Raw genomic sequence first — 22,199 nt, forward strand, 5'->3', positions numbered from 1 at the left:
TGTAAGCAAGAAGAAATGGGACACAAAGGTAAGTCCATGATGCATACACGATGCATACTGCAGTAGGCACCTGTCAGGTGCTGAAGTGACACAAAAATGAAGCCTGTAGCCCAGTCAGTCTGTAGAAAATTAATTTATATTTAAAATCTGTAGCAACTCATCAGAAGGTTTCTGGCCCTTCCGAAGGCACTTTTGGGTTTGAGTCTACCTAACCAATATATACCACCAAGGCACCATGACAGTATTATGAGCCCGACAATATTTTTTTGTGAGAAAACCTCCGTAATCCCTAATATACAGTATCACCATACTGTATGATATAAATTATATAGTGCTGTGTAGTGAAACTATTTGCAGAGCTACATATATATTATAATGATGAATCAAGCAAATTAAACAATTCTGATATTTCCAATTCTGTTTTTCCCTCTTGCTGCCTTTATGGTTTACACCATATTAAAAGGTAGTGTTGTATTAACAAGTGTTTTTTGAGGGAGCTAACTAAATAGGGGCAGCATACTGTACAATATTGTTTTGAGTGGGTAAATTTGATTCCTCAAGATAGCTATAAATATACCCTTCTCGTTTATCCCTCTTGAACCTTAGTAAGCCCTCATAGAAAGGAGTGCATGAATCTATATACTCAGCAGAGAAGGGGAAATTTACCTTAACACTACCAATAGACCCATTAGGTATGCACCTGGCTACTTGTGACAAAATAAGCTGGTTCACTTTCCTTTATCACTGAACAGTCTATATAGCTAGTACAATCCTGCCCAGAGACAACATTGTTTTAGCATAATCAAAACATGCATATTCATACAACTTTGAGAATAGCATATGTCATGCAGATGCAACACTATCAGCAGTAAGTCTTTTAATTAGCTAGCCCTATACCTAAATAAAGTCACATGAGTAACCCCTCATACTGGACTCAATAATTTCTAGATAACTATAAAAGGAACAAACGTACAGTATTTACAAGATACTTGATTTATTTTTAATGCAAATAATCCTATAGTGATACATGTATGTTATAAAATTGCAACCATATATATACATGATGCTGTTATGCAGTGCTGTATTCATGGGTCTAGTTATTGCATTCCTTAGAACTTTCTCGTAGTGGTCTAGTGGAACCCTCCATTTCTCCATAAAGAGGATTTTGAAATACACTGTGATCAGTTCTACGATTCTTTCTAAACTCATATTTCTCTTGTCTGGATCTCCTCTTCAGGAAAACCACTGCACCAATTATAAGGGCAACAATAACTATGATGACTATTGCAGCAATTATTCCAAATATCCAAACTGGAGTTCCACTGCTACTGCTGCCTGAGCCACTTCCACCACTAGCTCCTCTGTCTAATGAAAGAGTAATATTCACATTGTCTATTGTCCATGAATCTGTGGTGCCATCTCCATGTTGGAACTGGAACCATCCAATCATTACATTTCTTTCTCTCATATCCTTGCTAACAGCTACAGTTACTGATCCCTGAGTACTTGAGCCTATGTATGTTCATAATAAGTAGTACGAGGGAGCATATTTCATAAATAGTGTATGTACAATTTTGTGACTACATGTAGGCTATATTTAGTTTTTTATGATGCAAATACTTGTATTTTATATCAACAGTACTTCTAAGTGTGATTGCTTACCCAATATTTTAATCACAGTCCAGCTGATTCCAAAATCATTTGACAAAGCCACTCTCACTTGTGTACCACTGTTACTTTCTGTACAGTCATCCCCATAGTAGAAAACAAAGGTAAAATCTTCAACATTCCTGGCATCAAATGGATTAGTGACTGCTGATCTGATACCATCACCATTGAAGTGTAAAGATGTTCCTCCTGTTGGTAAATAACAATTACTTTAAATATTGTTACTCAAAAATCACTCCACAAATAGGTACTCACTGTTAGGCTCTGATGTACATGTGTCTCTAACGGTTCCACCAGTAACTCTCATCCATGATTTGTCATCAACATCACTTCTATCAAAATTGTCTATAATGTAGTCAATCATATAGTCTTTGTTAGTGACAGTGCTGCAGTCGTCTCCATCATACCCATCATCACACATGCAAACTCCACTCTAAAACAGAAATTATGGATAAGTGTAAGAATACATTAAATTCAAAGCGAGCAAGAATGCAGAAATTAAACACAGAGTAAGGATTTTAGTCTGAATCCATAATACATCAGGTGACAGGAACCAGTCCAGCTGGTCTGGACCACTTTGACTTTTATGAAAGATTAAGATAATTATAGAGCAGTCGATGCAGTACTCTGATAAAACATCCAATGTAGTAATTCTAATGGAGCAGTCAGCTATACATTTTCAGTCAGAATTGTTTTCTAATTCAGTCTCAAAGGTCCTATTGGGGGACACACCCCAGACCCCACCTCCTAGAAATCCCATGTTTTCACTTATCAATAAGTGTGCTTCACACACCGTGCAGTAACTTCTGGCAGTGTGTCCATTCCACCACAATCAGAATTATACCAGATAAGTTTTCTGTGCCCTATGGCCTTGATTATCTAAATCTCGATTATGTGAGACTAATAAAACAAAGATGAGTTAGTGGAAAGCTGCATGTTAATAACAAGAAATGTAACTGCACAGAAATGAGCTTATACTCACCAAGTACCTCAAATAAATGGACATGTCAGGCTAAATCATGACAAGTCTACTGCTTTTACTTGAGGGCAAAACTTTCCAAATTACCATATGTGCTTTCACAGATGTGCATGCAACCTCTAGTTCTCCTCAAGCTGTACCACACATTTTATTGTTGTGCTTTTATGATCATATGCATTGCAATAAAAGGTTTCAAACTGTTTACTTGTGTACTCCCAAGCAATCATTATTGAAGAACATATCAGCCATATAGTTCATTATCAATTAATGATACTATAGCCAAACAGCTGAGAATAACTCAATCTGATAGAGAATACGGTGGTTGAAAAAAATTCAATTATATTTCTTTGAGTAAACATACATTGCTCACAATGACAATATCTAGGATAGAAGCAGAGATTTTGTCTAAGCGTTGGGGCTGCAATTCAGCAGTTTCTCCTTATAATTTTTAGAAAGTATATTGCAATATTACATTGCATTCTTTTATAAACGCATAAATGTTTGCTTAAATCTTAATGATACTCTATTTGACATCCACTTTCAACAGTCAACATGAAATAAACATTTGCAAAACTAATGAAGATTACTTTCACAGGAATGTTTCCATATTCTACTTTCAGTGCTATATGACAACAATTGCATAGTCTTTTACATGCAAACATACCCTGCAATCTCCATGAAGGCTACAGTGATTTGAGCACTCTCTTCCGACATAAATGTCATCCAGTGAAATTGTTTCACCATTTAGTTTTCTCCATCGCAACCTTCCCATCTTATTACGAGCTGGCAATCTTTCCAGAGAAACTGTGTACCTAAACCACCCTGCTCTGTTTTCTGATCCCCATGCAGAAGGCATGAAGAAGCTTGTATACAAACAAGAAAGGTCTCCAGGAACTTCACACAGTGATATTGCCTGCAATAGAAAATGATATCAGCAGATAAAAAGTAACACTGCGTACTTGTTCCCAGTTTGCACCATCATCCTTCGACACTTCCAAGATGGCAAGAGATTTACTACCGTCAGAGTCATCATCACAGGAAGTAGCCATTCTGAACTGAAGTGTCAAGATGGTGTCTGAAAACTCTATCAATTCTGTTACTGCTGATGTGCCATCTATTCCACTGTGTGGGAAATTACATATCAAACAGAAATGCAACACATAACATAACATACTCTAAAATTAATCCTTTCCCATCAGATGTGCAATACGTATCAATGCGGCCATCATAATTTGCAATGGTTGGTACATCAGATTCAAAGTCTTCGTAAAACTCATTCAGTACAACTTGCACAATATTGATGTTGATATTGTCCAGTGACCATTGTGCCATATCCACACCAGGGTTGAAACGTTGCCACCATCGGAATCTTGTGTAAGATGTCTTTGCTGCATCTGGTATTGTCACCATTTTTGTCTCACCACTGTTATCATTGTGTGGTATTGTCAATAGAGTTGTCCATGTAATACCACCATTAGTGGAATACTGTAGGAGAATTACTTCATTGAAGTTTTGTGGGACTGTACAACCAGTAATGGAACTGATACCAACATTGATTTGGAAAGAAAGAGCTCTGAAAGGATATTATACACAAATAATAACATAATGCAATTTGTACAAAGCACTAACATTGCTGTGGTCATATCAAGATCAACTGTAACTGCTTTCCTGATTCCTGGCTGGTTGAAGTACAAACTGTTGCCATTGTTTGGTAGACTACACAGTGTACCAACACTACCTCCAAATACTTCAAACCACTTAGTCATGTCAATTTGAGTATTACTGAAATCATCGGTAAGAGAGGTGGGCCTGTTAGCTGTTGGTAGACACATTGGTGGGGAATACCCTTGATCACATTCACATCCAGATATTGTACACATTCCATTTCCAGAGCAAAAGTTTGGACAACTATTTGGTAATCCAATGAAGACATTGGAGAGGGCCCATGATGGATAAAGTGTGTCATCAGTAGTGTAATATCCTTGATTCCAGCGGAAACTCTTCATTCTGTGAAGTTACAAAATACATATTTAACCACATAAATCCAAATAGCTTCGTGGGCATATCATATCTCAGAATTTATGCAAGCATCACATAACTTTATAGGCCCACATGCAACAATGTTCACCAACCTTGTTGAATCATCTTCACTGATGACTACAGTAACTCTGGTCCATCCTCCATAGTTGATAGAGTAGTAGATGGTCTCCTCATGATCATTAGTACATTGGTCATTTGTATTACATGGGCTAATCACTGGTGTCCATGGCTCATCAGAATCCAAATAATAAAACTCTAAACTAACACCACCTGATGTTGCTGTGTTGTAACCACATCCAACATTGATCTGTGTGCATACATACAAATTACTTTCCTAAAAACTAATAGTCATAGTGCTATCCACACAAAAACAGCCAAGCTGTGAAAAAAGGTGCGGCCTTAAAAAGCCTGGGTGAAAAAAGTTGTGAAATTAAAGGTGGCGGCCAAGAAATGGCTGCAATGATGTTAATGCTAATAAATTTTAACAATGCACATAGCCATTATTAAAATATTTTAGCATTAACATCATTGCAGCCATTTCTTGGCTGCCACCTTTGATTTCACAACTTTTTTCACCCAGGCTTTTTAAGGCCGCACCATTTTTTCACAGCTTGGCTGTTTTTGAGTGGATTTCACTTCTTTTTGTACTTTATAAGGCCCAAAAACCACCTATGGCTTTCTTTGTGGTTTGTTTTTACTCACATTTCTTCTTTCTATGTAGATACAATGATGATTATTGAAGACAGACTTATAAATGTATTTCATTACATGAATATTTGATAATATTATTGTAATACTCTAATAGAGTACACATTTTTTGAGGATTTCTAATAGAACATACATAGAATGTTCTAGAACAATCTAGAACTTCTATTGGTAGATCTATGAAATTACAAACTTTGATTATAAGCGGATTTCAATCAGAAATTTCATTATAAAACAGAAATTAAGTGAGGTGATCAGCCAAGGTAGTAGTGGTTCAGTGGTTAAGGATGCAAGTATTAGATATGGAGGTCCCTGGTTCGAACACTGGTAAGTTTTTTTTTTTTTTCTGACATTTTCTGCACATCTTTTTTTACCCCGCAGTGACTGCTCTATTAGAGTATCTCGATCCCATGATTTTACACTTGCTTGGTTTTTGCTTTATAACTTTGTCACTGTAATCCTATTACTATTCAAGCTATCAAAAGGCACTGCTACAATGATCAGCCTATCTACACACCAATTTTCAAGTTATTTCTATACTTGGTTTACCCTGTAGCTGTGACAAAAGTTGGATATTCTTTTTACATGAATAAATGCTCATAATTCCTTGAATATTCTTCAGATTCACAACAAACTTGGTACGTGAATCCACTTTTACACGTTCTTCATTTGTGCCAAAGATCGAGGCAATTGAGTTACTCGTTTGCATTTTACAGCAATTTTTGCAAAGTGTGCAAAAAGAAATCGAAGCCCCTGTAGCTTCCATGCTGCATAAGAAGAAAAAAACGAAGAAATTAAAACGAAACTTTGAATGCCCATATCTTGCAAGTGGCTGTTGTGAATTTAACCAAATTTGCTGTGTGGCGTACCCTACCTGGGGGACAGCTATAATGCAAAAAATGGTGTGCTTTGGACAAGGGGCCATGGAGCTACAGTATGCACGCATGAAAAAGTTGTTTTCTTTCTTCCTGTCAATATACTCACGGTGTGGTTGCAGGCTTTCTTAGCCGCACAAATACATTGACAAAGATGGGGATGGAGAGATGGTGTACTTGGTGTGCATGTACAGTTACATATTTGAAGGTACAGATGTAATAACCACATTATCAGGTTGTCACCCTAACCTCTTTATGCCCCTATTTGGTAATTACCACTCAAGGCCAATTATTAACATGCTGATTGGCGTGGCAACACCCTGGGTGGTGTGCACTTAGCAAATTCGAGCAGTGCACACCTCCAGGGTGCAATCACCACTTACCATGGATTTCATGTGCTCATACAAAAAGAATTAATAACCATGACTATATTATAATATAGTATTTTCCTAGCTATACACAATACCCTTCCACCGCACCTAGCTCTATTATCTACCTTGGTCCTAATTCTAACCACAATAACATTTTTCACAAACCCACCTGGTATACACAACAAACAAACACTCATGCAAATATGACAACAAAGTAAGAATAGTTTTCTGATGTAGTAGTCAGTTGGCTTACAAGTTTCCCAAACCATACTCATATATGTATATATACTGATAGTCTGATACCACACAATATAAAATTATACCTCAAACTGTATCAGATTGACACCACCAGCAAGGTCAAGGAAAGTTGTTGTGAGGTGGTGAAGTCCACTTGAAGAATTACTAAACAATATTACACCATTACGTCCACAGTAAGATGCTCCAGATACTCCACCAGCATAAGATGGCCACACTTCAGGAGGGAGTGAAGATGTAAAGTCACTGTCAACATTAAGTGGTGCTACTCTATCTCCTCCAATATAGAAATCATCTATTCTCCAAATGGCATCATTTTCTATTTGATTTCCTGGTTGCCATACACGAACCCTTGTAGACTGAGTCTGCATGTCACTTGGTACATCATAAACATATTGTACTGGAGGATTATCAACATTTCGTTTTGCACTGTTATGGTACAATGTACTCAAAGTATTCCAAGAAGTGCCACCATCAATAGAGTACTGGATGAGTACTGCTTTGTCAACTGATACTGTTACATTCAACTGTATAGTAACTTGGAAGAAAGTTGCATCAGATAAATCCATGTCACTGCTCTCAATATAACGAATACCAGCCTACAATCATTGTAACATAAATTATTATTTTTATATCTTAACATAAATAAAGACTTACTCTACTGAATACAAGAGCATTTCCAGATGCAACACTTGCTGATATAATTGATCCTCCTAACACAACAGGCCAACGGTTTGACTGCAGTGCAGACTCAAACTCTTCCCTGAAACTAGGAACAGAGAACTCTGGTTGACACAGATCACCAGAGAACCCATCATCACAGCTGCAGAAAACAGTGGAATAATCGAGTTTGAATATTACAAAGAAGAATACCATACCTGCATGTACTATTCACACAACTACCATGTTGTACACATTCTAAACTACAGCCACTGCCGATGTAGACATTGTCTATAGCCCAGTCAAAAGAGTCTGCACTGTCTGACACAAATCTTAACTCAAATGGAGCATCACTACAATAGAAATATCAAATAGAGAAAATTGTAAATTACTTACTTCAAGGTACTGGGAAGAAGTAACAGTACTCTTCTCCAAGTGGAGTAAATATCTGAATTGTACACACTACCAAATGTGTACTCATTACAATCATTAGGAAGTAGACATTCTTCTTGTACCAGATTCCAACTGGAGCCATCAGTAGAATATTCTACTCTGATGTTTTGTGGGCCGACATTAACACCATTACAGTTAATGACCAAGTCAAATTGTACAAATGCTGTACCAGTTAATAAGAGCGGATTGGTTATGGCATAGCTTAGTCGACCAACTGTGGCAAACTGCAACACTTGGTTGGACCTTCCACAAACATTAGTGGCAACACTGCCATACTGAAATGGTGTTTGCCATAGCCTTTCTGTTTCTATGGAAGTTGCAAAGTCATCAAATAAGCCGGTTAGAGGAGCAATGCAGTCCAAACAGGCAACACTGATGTTTACATTGTCAATTGCCCAACAAGAGTAGCTGACATTTCGTTGTGCCCATCTCAACCTGAGAGTTTGGTTAGCAACAGTTTCAGGAATAGGTACTACAATGTCATTCCATTGTTGATGCATTGTAGGAGAGAACACAGCATCAGCAGACAGCAATCTCCAGTTATTTCCTCTGTCAACTGAATATTCCAATTGTATAAGAGAAAAGTTTTGTAGTGGAGGACCACAATCACATGCTAACAGGTTGAGGTCAAACTGGATCACATGATTACTAGTTACATAAAAGTCTCTTGTGGAAACAAATCCATCTCTTGAGAATACCAGAGCATTCCCTTCAGAACTGCAGTGTTCAGTGATGTTAGCTCCTGAATAGAATAGCCAATTGTTGTTATTGACTGGATCAAAGTTCTCAAATATGTTGTTCGGTGCAAGATTTCCACCAATGAATACATCAGTTATAGCCCACTCATCAAGGTTTAGTCCATCATGTGATGGTTGCCACCATCGGAATCTTGTTGATCTAGTTTGGGATTGTGGTGTTAGCTCATAAGTTACATGTGTAGCAGTACGGTACTGGCTGTAACACAAGATAGCCAAATTATCCCAAGAAGCACCTCCATCAATAGAATACTGTAGGATCACACTCTCAGATGGGTCACTTGGTGTGTTGCACATAGTGTCACTACCACCTATCCTAATCACAAACTCTATGAAATAAGCATTTACAGTATTGATGTCAACAGTGACCAGTTCCCTGACACCTGGTCCACTAAATGACATTGAGTATGGTCCTGAAAATAACAAGTATTTCATGTACACACCAGCCGTATTGTGTTGGTGTACCTGTTAGTCTTCCACAACGGGCAAGCAAGTTTCTATTGTTGCCTGAAAATGATCTCCATAATGTTGAGCTTAATGGAAGTTCACTAAAGTCTTCTCTTAATTCTTCTACAGCTGAGTCTGGCCAGCACGCTGGACCTGAAGTTCCTTGAATACAGCTGCAAACAGAAAACAGTAAGCCATTAAAAAATAAATTTATACAAGCAGTGTGCATCTTACAGATGCCAATAACCATTTAATATACATGTAGCTTACACATGTAGCTACACATTGTGTAAACTTAAGCAATGAATACAAAATAATAAATGGACACACTGAATCACACATCTTGAAATTTGTTTGACATCAACACTACAACACATTGTGATAACCACTGAACACATTCATTATGTACATACATACGTACCTACATACACCATTCATACATGTTCCCTGGTAATTGCAGTTGTTTGGACAACCTGGTCTGATGTATACTGTTACAAGATAGTATTTAAAGTTATGCAATGTACAGTAGGAGTCATACCAAAATCTATTGCATATTCACAGTTTTGACAATTTTCTGGACCACTCCATCTAAATTGTGTGTCTGCAGTAAATGCTTCAGGTGGTAGTGGCAATGTCACAATAGTCCAAGCACTGAAAATTTTACATTAAACACAAAACTGAAACTTTGCACATAAAGTGTACCTTTCTGTAAGCTGTACAGGCTGCAAGTACACTGAGGACAGATCATCACAAGAAGTTGGAGCTACAAGCTGTTGGATTGGTCTCCACATACAGTTAGTTGAGCTTGAGAAGTATTCAACTTGTATTCTGTCAGTATAAAGTAAAAGTTGTACTATATAGAGTGGTTACTTACTCTGAAGGTGTATTAGTACTGCAGCTGGTGGTATATCTAAACTGTAGGTTATAGTTTAGTGGACTTTCAAATATTACTATCTCATCAATGGACCAAACATCTCTTAATAACATGGAACTGTGGTTTGGTTGTCTCCATCGTAGTCTGGTATTTGGTCTTCTAGCAGCTGTTGGTAGCATTTCCACAACTTCTCTAGCACTCTGTGAAGAATAAAGTGAATTTGGTTAGCTAACTCTTATGGGTAATAGTACATAACAGACAGTACAGTGGATCCTCAGTTATCTGAACACCTTCAAATTATGAGTTTAAGCACCATATACATAATTTGCTATTTAAAAAATAATAATACTATGCAAATATTATACAAAAATTTTTACCATTTTACATGAAGAATTTTACCATGCACAATATAAGTGAATTTGTTTGATAAATGAAGCCTATTTGTTATCCAACAGAGCTATGTTCAATTATTCTAATAGAACACACATACATTTACTCCGATATAATGTACACATGTGATCTACTGAGCAAAAACCTGACCTGTTTGCATAATTCTGTTTCGAGGTAAATCCCATGGAAGTTAAAAAAATGCATGCTACGCAACTTTTACAAAGTTTTAATCGCTTCAGTAAACAGTGAGGAAAGACACAAATTGAAATATCTCAAATACCAAACTCTGTAGTCTGTTGCACTTGAGACATAATTATGATCAATCAAACGAGCGCATGTAATTTTCCCCCATATAGGCACTGTACAAATCAATTGTTTTGTTCTTGTTGTTTTTTATCGCTATAACTCTGTAAGCTCTTATACTAGATGAGGCTGAAACTTTAACAGCCCATTGGTTTTTGCCTCAAAAAGTTATAAAATGAAGTTCATGGAAAATGCAAACAAGTTGGGTTTTCGCTCAGCAGGTTACATATGGTCACTTTTGGAATTTGGATGATTGAGTCAGATGACAGGATGTGCTGTATAATTTATGATAAAGTGAATGCATTACTCACTGTATACAGTAGAGTATCAGAGAAATATGCAATTTGTATCCATCCATTGGAGGCATCGTTCATATAAGACAATTGTATTCCTCTAGTTTCATCATCTATTCCACTACAAGTCTGGCCACCTATAAAATGATAGTTGCTATATTCAATGTTGATCCAAACATACATATGCAGATACCAATAAGTTATGATTACCAAATAAGAGGTAGAAGCTGACATGACTGGCATAAGTAGTATCAACAGGTTTGGTAATCACTTCTCTAGTATCTTCTGTTACAAATGTAAGGGAAGTTCCATTACTGTACAGAAAGCCACACAGTGGTAAAATCTGACCAGTAAAATCCCACCTATAAACATGAAAAATATCAAACAATTGAACTGTATTTAAAGATGATAACATACCCTTCAGTAACTAATCTTGTTGCATCACTATTAACATCAAATCCTTCTCGTAGAATCACTGGTGCTGTAGGCATATCATGTATGGCAAGAGGTCTGGTAACTGCTACTCTGTCCATCAAGCCAGCTCCAAACACTAAAGCATTTGATGAGCCACAAGAACTAGACACAGCACCACCAGGATATATTGACCACCACAAGTTACCAGTGTTGCCAGTTTCAAAACTACAAATTCAGCAACTTACAATGATTGCATGTAATCATAATCGAAAGGACAACTTACGTGTCATTGTATGTTGATCCAAAGCTATATGTTGATGGACCAAGAAGAATGTCATCAATTGCAAATGCTCCAGTTTGTCTTTCTATCAGCTGCCACCAGCCTAGTTGTACTGCAGAACTTTGATGTTCGGTAGGCAGTGGAATAATGACTTGTTGAGAATCAGCATAGCCAACAGAGCTGTTAACAATTTATTCAATATTTGCACTATTAAGTTTATGTATATCTAGGTGCTTAGGTAATTATTAACATTCAATTGTGACTTTAACATTATTCTTTTGAATTGGATACTAGTGAAATTGTTTAAATGCAATTACACACAGGTAAGTATCTTTCAGCTGATAAAGCACTTACCTATCGTATTTACTTTTAGCCATATAGCCCTCAGGCTGACATGTTTCCTGTCCCATATTCCTGGTTATGGATAAGGCCAGTAGTGGCTAAATTCCTATGGGGCCCTAGCTAACATGGTGAAGTGTTTAGAAGGCTGTCATACTTAGATTTATTAAACTTGCATGAAAACCCACCTTATTTCAATCCATGTGTAATATATAAAGGAGAAAATATATGGTCAGACATATAAAAATACATAGATGGGCAAATACATTGGTAGAAACACAAGCAGATAGACACATGGATAGAGAGACAGGCAGACAGACAGACAGACAGACAGATAGCTAGATAGATAGATAGACAGACAAAGGGATACATAGAAATGACCTTTCAAAACTTCCAGACTCAAAGCTTGCAACCACAACTGCATGGCCAAAGGCCAGCTCTAAGTACATGCCCACATTAGCAAAATCATGTACTTTAGGGTCTAGATATGCAGCACCAACCAATACCATGAGCAGCTTTAGTAACAGTTATTTTAAGTACGTAATATTTTTACTGTGCTTACATAATGACACTTACTTAAATGATTGAAGCACTGTCCAAGATAGTCCACCATTTAAAGTATAACCAAACACAACATTTGGTTGAAGGCCATTGTCAAATTGACACAGTGTAAGATTATCTGAAGAACCAATCTGTAGTGTAAATTGTACACAGCTAGCATCAGTCAAATTCAAGTAGCCAGTGGTCACATATCGACGACCAGGATTATTCATGACAAGGGAAAGTGCTGAAGAGAGTGTTCCACATTCTGTACCAATTCCACCTCCAACTATAACTGGCCACAAGTTAGAATCAGGTTGTTCTTCAAAAGTTTCCTGATAAATATACAGTGTAACATTTAACAATGAAAAGGTAGCTATATATCATGTATACCTGAATACTGTTAGGAAAGTTACTGTCTACTGCTTCACAGTTTGCACCACTAAATCCTTCATCACAAACACAAACACCATCAAGGGTACATTGTCCACGACCATTACAGAGTTGAGGACAGTGAAGTGATCTATTTCCAATCACAATATTATCTAAAGCCCAGTCACCAACCGCTCCAGGTTCAGTGTACACTTGTCTCCATCTCAACCTGACTGCACTACCAGTGATATTCCTAATTGGTAGGGTGACTCTTCTCCAATTGTTGGCATATTCCAAGTGATAGTATGTAGATCCATACCTACATGTATAATGATGGTTTCAGTCAAACAATGTGTATATATGTTCAATATTTCTCTATAATACAGATGCACCTGTAAAGGGGTTGTTAGTTCATACAAGTATGAAGATGTTTTAAATGAAGAAATGACAATGATCTTGTTTACGCACATCACATCATAAACAAACACATGAAACACGCATACTGTTGGCTCTACAGAAACAAAACAAAGATATTCAAACTCTCAATTAGCAGGTGAATAAGATAGTGTATAGGTGGAGACTTGCTTCCTTGAGATTAAAACTTGCGTAGTTATAGCATGTGCAATGTCACCGATTCGTCCAAACTAGGTGGTTGTTTGCTGAGACGGTCACATTAGAAATTTATAGGCTTTAAACTACACTCTTAGTATGAACATGAAGCAAAGGGTAGTAATACGTATTACATTTATCACCAAGAGGACACCATTATGACAAACTCACAGGTTTCGGTTTATACAGTCGCTCTGAGTGGCACAGTTATCTTCCACTGGGGTCCACACTAGTCCACCATTTGTGGAATACTCCAGTTGTATGTAGTATGTTAATGCTGAATCAGCAGAACAAGAAGTTATCAACTCAAACTGAACAAAGATATCTGAAGTTATGTAGAGATCCAAAGTAGTCAGTGAATTTTGTGCTAGTTGTCCATTAAAGTGTAGACTGTTACCATTAGAACTGCAGTATGGTTCAACAACTCCTCCAGGATAAAATTCCCAACTACAGAACATAATTATAAATGATTAGTGTAGATATACGTACTGAGTGTAATATTTCATAAATTTACTCTATAATACTATAGAGCTTGGTTGTTAGGTGCATCTGCTAAATAAAACTTCCCGGATTTTCTTCTAATTGTTATATAAGCAGATGCACCTAATAAAAACCTCATTACGAGTATATTTATGGGTTCAATCTCTTGGAGTAGTGTGATTTGCAATCACCACATATACCAATATTTGCAGTTCAGTTTCTGTGCAAATGTATTCCGTGTGGAGCATGATTTTCATCTGCAAGCATATAGCTAGTGAAATCCATGTTACGTACTATCATGTAAAAGGTTGAGCCTTTCACAGCTGACAACCCTCTAACATTTCTTCTATTGCCTCAGCTTTTTTCACAATGAAATACTGACTGTATTTATTCCGTCTATGTTTTAGTTTTGAAACTAGTCCAAAAATTTTGATTAGCTACAGAAAAAAATAGACCATAGGCCCCAATGATGAATAGAATAGGAGTGTTAGAATTGTGTCTCAGTATAGGGAATTTAATTTTTTTTAAATTAATTATTTGAATAGTGACTATATAAAGATGGAGTTAGTATGGGTAGTATTGGAACACCATTTTTGCTGTGTGCATAGCTGACTAGCTTTGAGCTTGTCTACATTCCCTTATCAACCATGATTAAATACAAGAAACAAGCATGTGTCTAAATAATAGTTTTACGGGAACAATGTGGAGTCTATGAAATTGATAAACCTGAAGGCCTGAATCTGTAGCATGTGAGCAAAGCACGGGCGCTACTAATGCCTGAAGGTATATAAATATTATAGACACAACATTGTGCCCGTATAACTGCTTTAGACTCTATTTTACATTACATACCTCGTCCATGGTTGTTTCTGGAAAAATCGGCTGGTTTTCTCAAGCCCCATGGCAACTATGCATGCTCACGTGACAAAATAAACACTCTCATTACATCACTGCACATTAATAACGCATACTCATAAATAAACCTAGATTTTGAGCATATGTTGTACAGTCAAACCTGTCTATTCCGGTCACCATAGGGACAAATTTTTCTGACCTCATTAAGGAGGTGGTTGCATTACGCAGGTCACTTTGTACACAGTTGGCACATGTGGGGATTTTTATAATGGCCAGTTTAGACAGGTGACGTCTTTATGCAGTGACCTGATTAGACAGGTTTCACTGTATTGTGCCTGAAGGTGTGGAGTATATAAGAGAACAAGGTGGAGTATATGAGATTTATTATCCATCCAAAACAACCTAAATATACAGTATATGTGTGCTTAGACTCTATTTAGGCTGTTTTGGGTGGGTAATAAATCTCATATACTCCACCTTGTTTTCTAATATACTCCACGCATTTAAGCACAATATGACATATGCTCAAAATCGGATTTGTCCAATCGCTATGCGTTGTTCACGTGCAGTGATTTAACGAGCGCGATTATTTAGTCACGTGAGGACGCATAGTTGCCATGGCGCTAGTATAATCGTAAGAAAACCAGCCGTTTTTGCCGAGCCTACAGCAGAAACATCCATGGATGAGGTAAGTGATCTGAGTGTAATTTGAAATAGAGTCTAAAGCAGTTATACGGGCACAATGTGGAGTCTATGAAATTTATAAACCCTCAGGCCCTTAGTAGCGCCCTCGCTTTGCTCGTGCGCTACAGCCCGGGCCTTCGGGTTTATAAATTTCATAGACTCCACATTGTGCCCGTATAACTATTATTTAACAACCAGACTTTACAGTACTAGTATTGTAGTAAACATTCTTAAATTACATAATACTGCCAACATTAATTCATATCACAATAACATACTTATTTCGTCCAATAGGATCAAAGTTCTCAACAATCATAGGGATTTTCATATCAACTCCTCCAATCAAAAAGTCATCAATAGACCAAATATCATAATCATTTGATGCAGCAAATCGTTGCCATATTCTAAACCTGGTCTGAGGATATTTTGCTTCTGGTGGTATTACTATGTGATAATTTTCTATGCCAGTTGATGACTGAAGTGATTGCCCAATAAATTGCATATCATTCCATGTTATTCCCTTGTCTAGTGAAAACTGCAAGACCAAAACATTTTCTGAAGTAACAAAACCACCACAGCTTCTGCTGTTTGCAAAAATAAACTGAATGTAAAGTGTTCTTGTGGTGTCTAAATCATCTGTCTGCATTTCTCTTGTTCTTCCATACCTTTTAAAGTAAACAAGAATAGTTCACTTAATTTATACCAGCAAACATGTCATACTTGAACACTAGTGATCTTCCTGATGATAATACTCCACATTCTGTGGATAGTGTTGCTCCATATGTAACAGGGAAGGGAATTGCATTGTTTGTAGTATCAAAATCCATGACCACTATTTGAGGATTATTGCTCCCAGTTAGTGGACAGCTTGGACCGATGTCACCAGTATCACACTGACATTCACCTATAAGATTTTTTAAAAATATGACAGTTTACCTTCATTTTAATTACATCTGTAAATGCATGAATACCTGATAGAGTACAGTAGCCAGCTCCTTGACAAAAGTGAGGACAATCTTTTCCTATTAGTGTAATGTGCAACCATATTAAAATGAGTTTTGTCTTGATTCACATACCAATGTAGATGTTATCCACAGACCACTGAACAGGATTGTTCACTCCCCACCTTAGCTGGTACACTGGTTTGTTCTGTATCACTAGTGGCCACAATGGAATAACCACTCTTTGTTTGCGGTGATAACGATTAGCTGAATACCTGCTACCATCCTAATAATAAAAACAAGATAGACATACTAGCAATTATTTTTACAATCCCAGTGCATGGGAGTGTCAAGTGCTGTGCTGGGCGATATCTACCATACAAGTGACTCTGCTACTATGCAATAAGTTGGTTATCACCCAGTGATAACTAATTTATCACCTTGTGGTCGAGCCACCCAGACTGGTCCATGACAGCAAATGGTATCATTTACCAATGCCTAATATGGAAATGTCAATACAAAAACACCGGCACTTAAACCTGCAAAATCTTACAATAAAATGGTTTGTTCTTTAGTTAGTGGCACTATACTATTGCAATGGATTCAACAGATGTCAAAAAACAGTCTGTGTCTATTTTCAGTTGCACTGGCGATCAGTCCCAGCAGTGTATGGTGAAAAATCAACTTATTTTAATAACCTCTGGTTGGATTGTTTTATCCCAGGAGTAATCCTCACTACTTTTTAGCCCTTGCACACCACGTAATACCACTCCACCAATCCCAAACTATGGCAAATCATATCCCTGCTTTGTAAAATCTCCATTGCCACAGCAAATTGTTTGTATATAGTGTCTATCTAGTAGCTATGAAGTTAAATTTTGACTAAATCTTAAGCACAATCACAGGAACTAGAAAGGACTCTCAAACAGGAACTTACTTTAATATCTGTAAACTGTTGCGCATGCCCAAGCACTGCAAAATAAAACAGATATGTCCCGTATACTCGGATGGTATTATTGTTATTACATTTGTTCTCAGCTCCGCCTTGGACTCATGTAATAACAATGACATCACCCTCGTAACGGGATATAACTAACTTATCAGTTAGCTACTGCAGCTAACAGGCACTATTACAATTTCTGAACACACCCTTTCCCTGGCTCTTCTTTTAGCTTGTGTTATTAAAACCTTAGTAAGAACACGAAAACACGCTTAAACAATTACCATAAGCAGACATCTTGAGTGTAGACACTCATTCTGCAGTAGTGACCAACTAGTACCATCATAGTATTCAAGCTTCACATAGTCTAACACTGATCCATTAATTGGAGGAGGGAGACAGTTACCAACTTGAATATCAAATTGTAAGTTGTACAGCAATGCATCACTTCCTATTCTGACACTATCCATAGACCATTCAGCACTACGTACAGCTCTCCATTGTAATTGTACATTGGTAGTTTGAGCAGCAAATGGCAAATTAACAGTCTGTCTCCCTGTGAGGAACCTTTGTAGTGAACATTCAGAATAACATTTGGCTTACCGCTCTCTATAAATATTTGTATAATTGTAAATGATGGGTCACCTTCAATTCTGTATTCTAATGAAATTGTAGCTGCTATGGAAGCTGCTGATGAGCACGACTCCAATTGAAGATAGAATGATACAGTACTAAAACACAACGTGAGCAGCGATGTAAGCCAAATGTATATACAACAGAGTGGTAACATACCTGATGCTTGATAAATCTAATACTCTGCTAAGAGCTAACTGAGTGCCACCATCATCAGCAAAATACAGTGCACCACCAGCTACTACAGGTCCACATGATGGAACTCGAACTATTCCTCCATCAAGTGTTTCCCACAAGTTAAAGCTACAATATTATGATATAACCTTCCAATGTATACATGATTTATTAGCTAACTTGTATACTCCAGAATTGAAGTCATCAACATAACCAGTTACTGGTTGATTAACATGTAGCGTATCTACTGCTCCAATAAGGACATCATCAAGTGACCATGTGTCTTCACCATATCCTGAATACCATGGCTGGTACCATCTTAGTTGTACTGCTGTTCTCCTTGCAGCGGTTGGTAATGACAGTAGTACCAGTTGCTCCGAGGTGTAATCTATGTACATACATTTAGAACATAATGGTAAACATGTGTTAAATGTCGTAAGTATGAGTTACCAGCAGGATAATATGTTGCCAAGTCCACCCAGTCAGAAGCATTGTCAACCCTGTATGACACCATAATTTGAGCACTGTTGTTGGCTGCACAACTCTCCATCAGAGATCCAGATTGAAGCTGAAAGCTTACAGCACTAAACAAAGAACAGTACAAGAATCAAGTACTTTTGTTAAGCTGGTGATGACTATGTGAGCATAATTTCAAGTACAATAGCATCCTACCGTATTAGCAGAATAGGACAATTCTTAATTAAAATGTGGATACCCAGCAAGTAATGAACACACTACACATTTTATATACTATTGATATAGTCACTGTTTCTCAAATGATTATTATTTTGTCTTCACAAAAATAAAGATACTATAATAGAGCAGTGAATCACTCTAATACAACAGTTAGCTTGGGTGCATGTACATCGACAAACTTGAAAGGTAGTATTACTTAAGTTTAGTGGTTATCTATGCATGCATTTGTATTATAATTTATTATACCTAGCATCAATCAAATTCAAAGGCTGTGTAATAGCCTCACGAGCAGCAAATCCATAGAACAACAAAGCATCATCTGTCCTAACTCTGCATGGATTAATCTCCACATTAACACCAGTGAGTGAGCTCCACAGTGTAGGACTATAATTTGAGCACACATGGTAGTAAAAGTGGTAACACAGGCTGCAATTGTACACATGGCACTCAAATGGCACGTATGCTCATACATTATTTACCTACATGCATAATACAGCAATATGGCTAACAGTGTATGTACCTGATTAGGAGTGTTGTCTTCTAGAACATAGGTACATTAATCTAACTCAGGTGACAATCAGCATTGGGAAGGGATCTTACAATGTTCCTAGCATGCTATAGCCTGTTATACCTTATCAGGTAATACTGTGTTTTAATGCAATTGATAATATAGGAAGGACACATGAATTAGTATGTTTGTGACATTACACAGTTATCAGCCTTAGTAGGTTTACACCTATCTCAAACCTACCAGCATGTACTTTAAAAACTATTACACACAGTTTCACATGTTACATCTATTGAGCCTTGTATGGATTCCTGTGTTAGTGCTACTGGTTAATATTTTAATGAACTAAGTAAGCATTATACTTGTCTGGAAAATTCTTACTATGTTCTTACCTGTACACTCCACTGTTTAGTGGGTCAAATGTTTCAAAGCAGTCATCTGATATTGGTGAAGGAGTTGGGGTTGGTTCCATAATGGATGTAGGCACTGCAGTAGACATTGAAGAAACCAATAAAACTGTTGTTGTCACTTGTGTTTCAGAGGATTGTAACATTGATGTAGTAAAGAATGAGCTTGATGTTATTGTGGTGAAAGGTGTAGATGAGCTCATCACAGTAGCTGTTGTTTGCATCGTTGAAGTTGTGGACCTGGCAGTTGAGGAAGTTGAGAAGATTGCAGAAGATGTTGTTAAAGCCATTGAAGATGTAGTAATAGAAGAGGTCTGTGGCATGGATGAGCTGAGCACAGATGATGAGGTAGTTGGTTGCACTATTGAAGTGGTGGAGAAGCTAGAGGTCAGTAGTGTAGATGTACTACTAATGCTTGTGGAGCTGGGTGGCTGTACTATAGATGTAGTTGATGAAGATGAGAATGCAGTTGTAGTTATAATAGTTGGTGTTGGGCTAGTTGAAGATGTAGTCATTACTGTAGTAGAAACTGAAATGGAAGCCTGCACTGGACAGTTACTAGTAGCAGCATAAAACTTGATGTCATCAAGAGACCACACATTACCCAAACTAGTTGTTTGTATCCACCTCATCGTGACATTTTGCGATCGTGCAACCACTGGAAGTAGCACGTCTGCTCTCCTAGCACTAGCATACGAAGAAGCTGTATAAGTCTGCAACATATTCCAATTAGTTCCATTGTTCAAACTATATGAAAGTGTAACAGTTTCACCATTGATAAAGCTACTACAATCAGAAACAGAAGACCCAATACGTAAGATGAAACTCATAGCATATATACCAGTCAGATCTAATTGACGAGATAATAATTCCCTTGTACCAGGCTGATCAAAGCTAATACCTCTTGATCCAAAGCTACAAGGAAGAGTTGTTACCTGACCTCCCTGTACACTAAGCCATAATTGAGGATTGTAGTAACCACCATCAAAGCTTTCTGTGATACATGTGTAGGCACACTGGATCCCTGGTGATACTCCATTGACAGAGAAAGTGTCTATGGACCAAGTGTCTTCATCTGCCACTGTTCTGATAGCCTGTCTGAATCGAAGCTGAACATCATTTTGCTTTGCTGCTGTTGGTAAATCTATAATCACATACCCTGCAGTGCGGTAGGTGTTGGAAAGATACGTTGCTAGGTTGTTCCAGGTGGTACCCATATCTGTACTATATGAAACAATAATGTCTTCACCAGTATCAGCATTTTCACATGAACTATCTGATGATCCAATACGCAAATAAAAGGATAGCTCTGAAGCTTGAGATAGATCTAGAGCTTGACTGACCAATTCTCTGACACCATCACCATTAAAGTAAACAACATTACCAGAATCAGTTACTCCACATGGTGGCAGTGTAACACTACCTCCTGTAATTCTTGACCATATTGAGAGATCTATCATATCATCGAACATATCAGAATATAGCTGTATTTCAAATCTGTCACCAATTTGGACATTATCTAAAACCCATATATCAACATTAGTGGAGGAACTGTGACTTTGCTGGTACCACTGTAATACCACTGAACTGGCTTTAGCAGCTGCAGGTAGATATATTGTGAATGTGTTACCAGTTGTGCAACAACTTGGAGTATAATACTCAAGATTTACAAAGCTTCCACTAGTACCAATGCGATATTGAACATAGATGCCTTCTGAAGTACCAGGCTGTGAACATCCATTACTAGATGTCCCAGAAATTAAATAAAAACTGATTGATTCCACTCCCCTTAAATCTAATGGCGCAGTCCTCATTTGTCTTATACCAGATGCATAAAACACCATACCATAATGGTTACCAGATGTGGAACTACATGCTTGTACTCTAGCTTGGACTCCAGCTACATAGTCCCATAATGTGGTGTCATATGTGCCCACATCAAAGTTGTCAGCAAAGGTGTTACAAGTTTCAGGAGGAGGTGATGGTGTTGGTGTTGGCTGCATTGTGGTGGCTGATGTCATCTGATAAGCTACTGGTGGACACTGATCTGGAGAGTACACTCCAACATTGTCTATGAACCAAGTGTCTTGTGATGAACCAGAATTCTGAGTTTGTGCCCAACGTAATGACACTCCCTGTGTCCTAACTGTACGTGGAATAGGTACTGTCACTGTTGTTGCACTGATATAATCCATTGCTCCAAAACGTTGCAATACTACCCAGTTGGAGCCACCCATAGAGTAATACAGAATCACATCA

General features: G+C 37.5%; 1 protein-coding gene across 1 annotated transcript; it reads right to left on the reverse strand.

Annotated features, from left to right (window-relative positions):
- Positions 1-934: 934 nt before the first annotated feature.
- On the reverse strand, positions 935-22,177 carry LOC136255021 (reelin-like). The gene is made up of 35 exons (XM_066047742.1): positions 19,926-22,177; positions 19,272-19,409; positions 18,780-18,913; positions 18,510-18,717; positions 18,315-18,458; positions 18,126-18,253; positions 17,807-18,078; positions 16,718-16,868; positions 16,613-16,663; positions 16,362-16,545; positions 15,920-16,306; positions 13,794-14,069; positions 13,035-13,332; positions 12,678-12,976; positions 11,766-11,942; positions 11,486-11,707; positions 11,279-11,430; positions 11,087-11,205; positions 10,083-10,282; positions 9,911-10,036; positions 9,747-9,859; positions 9,630-9,696; positions 9,227-9,381; positions 7,950-9,174; positions 7,772-7,906; positions 7,551-7,716; positions 6,962-7,492; positions 4,780-4,994; positions 4,277-4,654; positions 3,822-4,220; positions 3,607-3,769; positions 3,312-3,560; positions 1,924-2,101; positions 1,663-1,857; positions 935-1,512 (listed from the first exon to the last, which is right to left on the reverse strand). The coding sequence occupies exons 1-35, from the start codon at positions 22,175-22,177 to the stop codon at positions 1,094-1,096; spliced, it is 10,506 nt and encodes a 3,501-aa protein (XP_065903814.1). The 3' UTR covers positions 935-1,093.
- Between the last annotated feature and the right edge of the window lie 22 nt (positions 22,178-22,199).

Source organism: Dysidea avara, chromosome 5 (genome assembly GCF_963678975.1).
Source record: "Dysidea avara chromosome 5, odDysAvar1.4, whole genome shotgun sequence".
NCBI classification, from domain to species: domain Eukaryota; kingdom Metazoa; phylum Porifera; class Demospongiae; order Dictyoceratida; family Dysideidae; genus Dysidea; species Dysidea avara.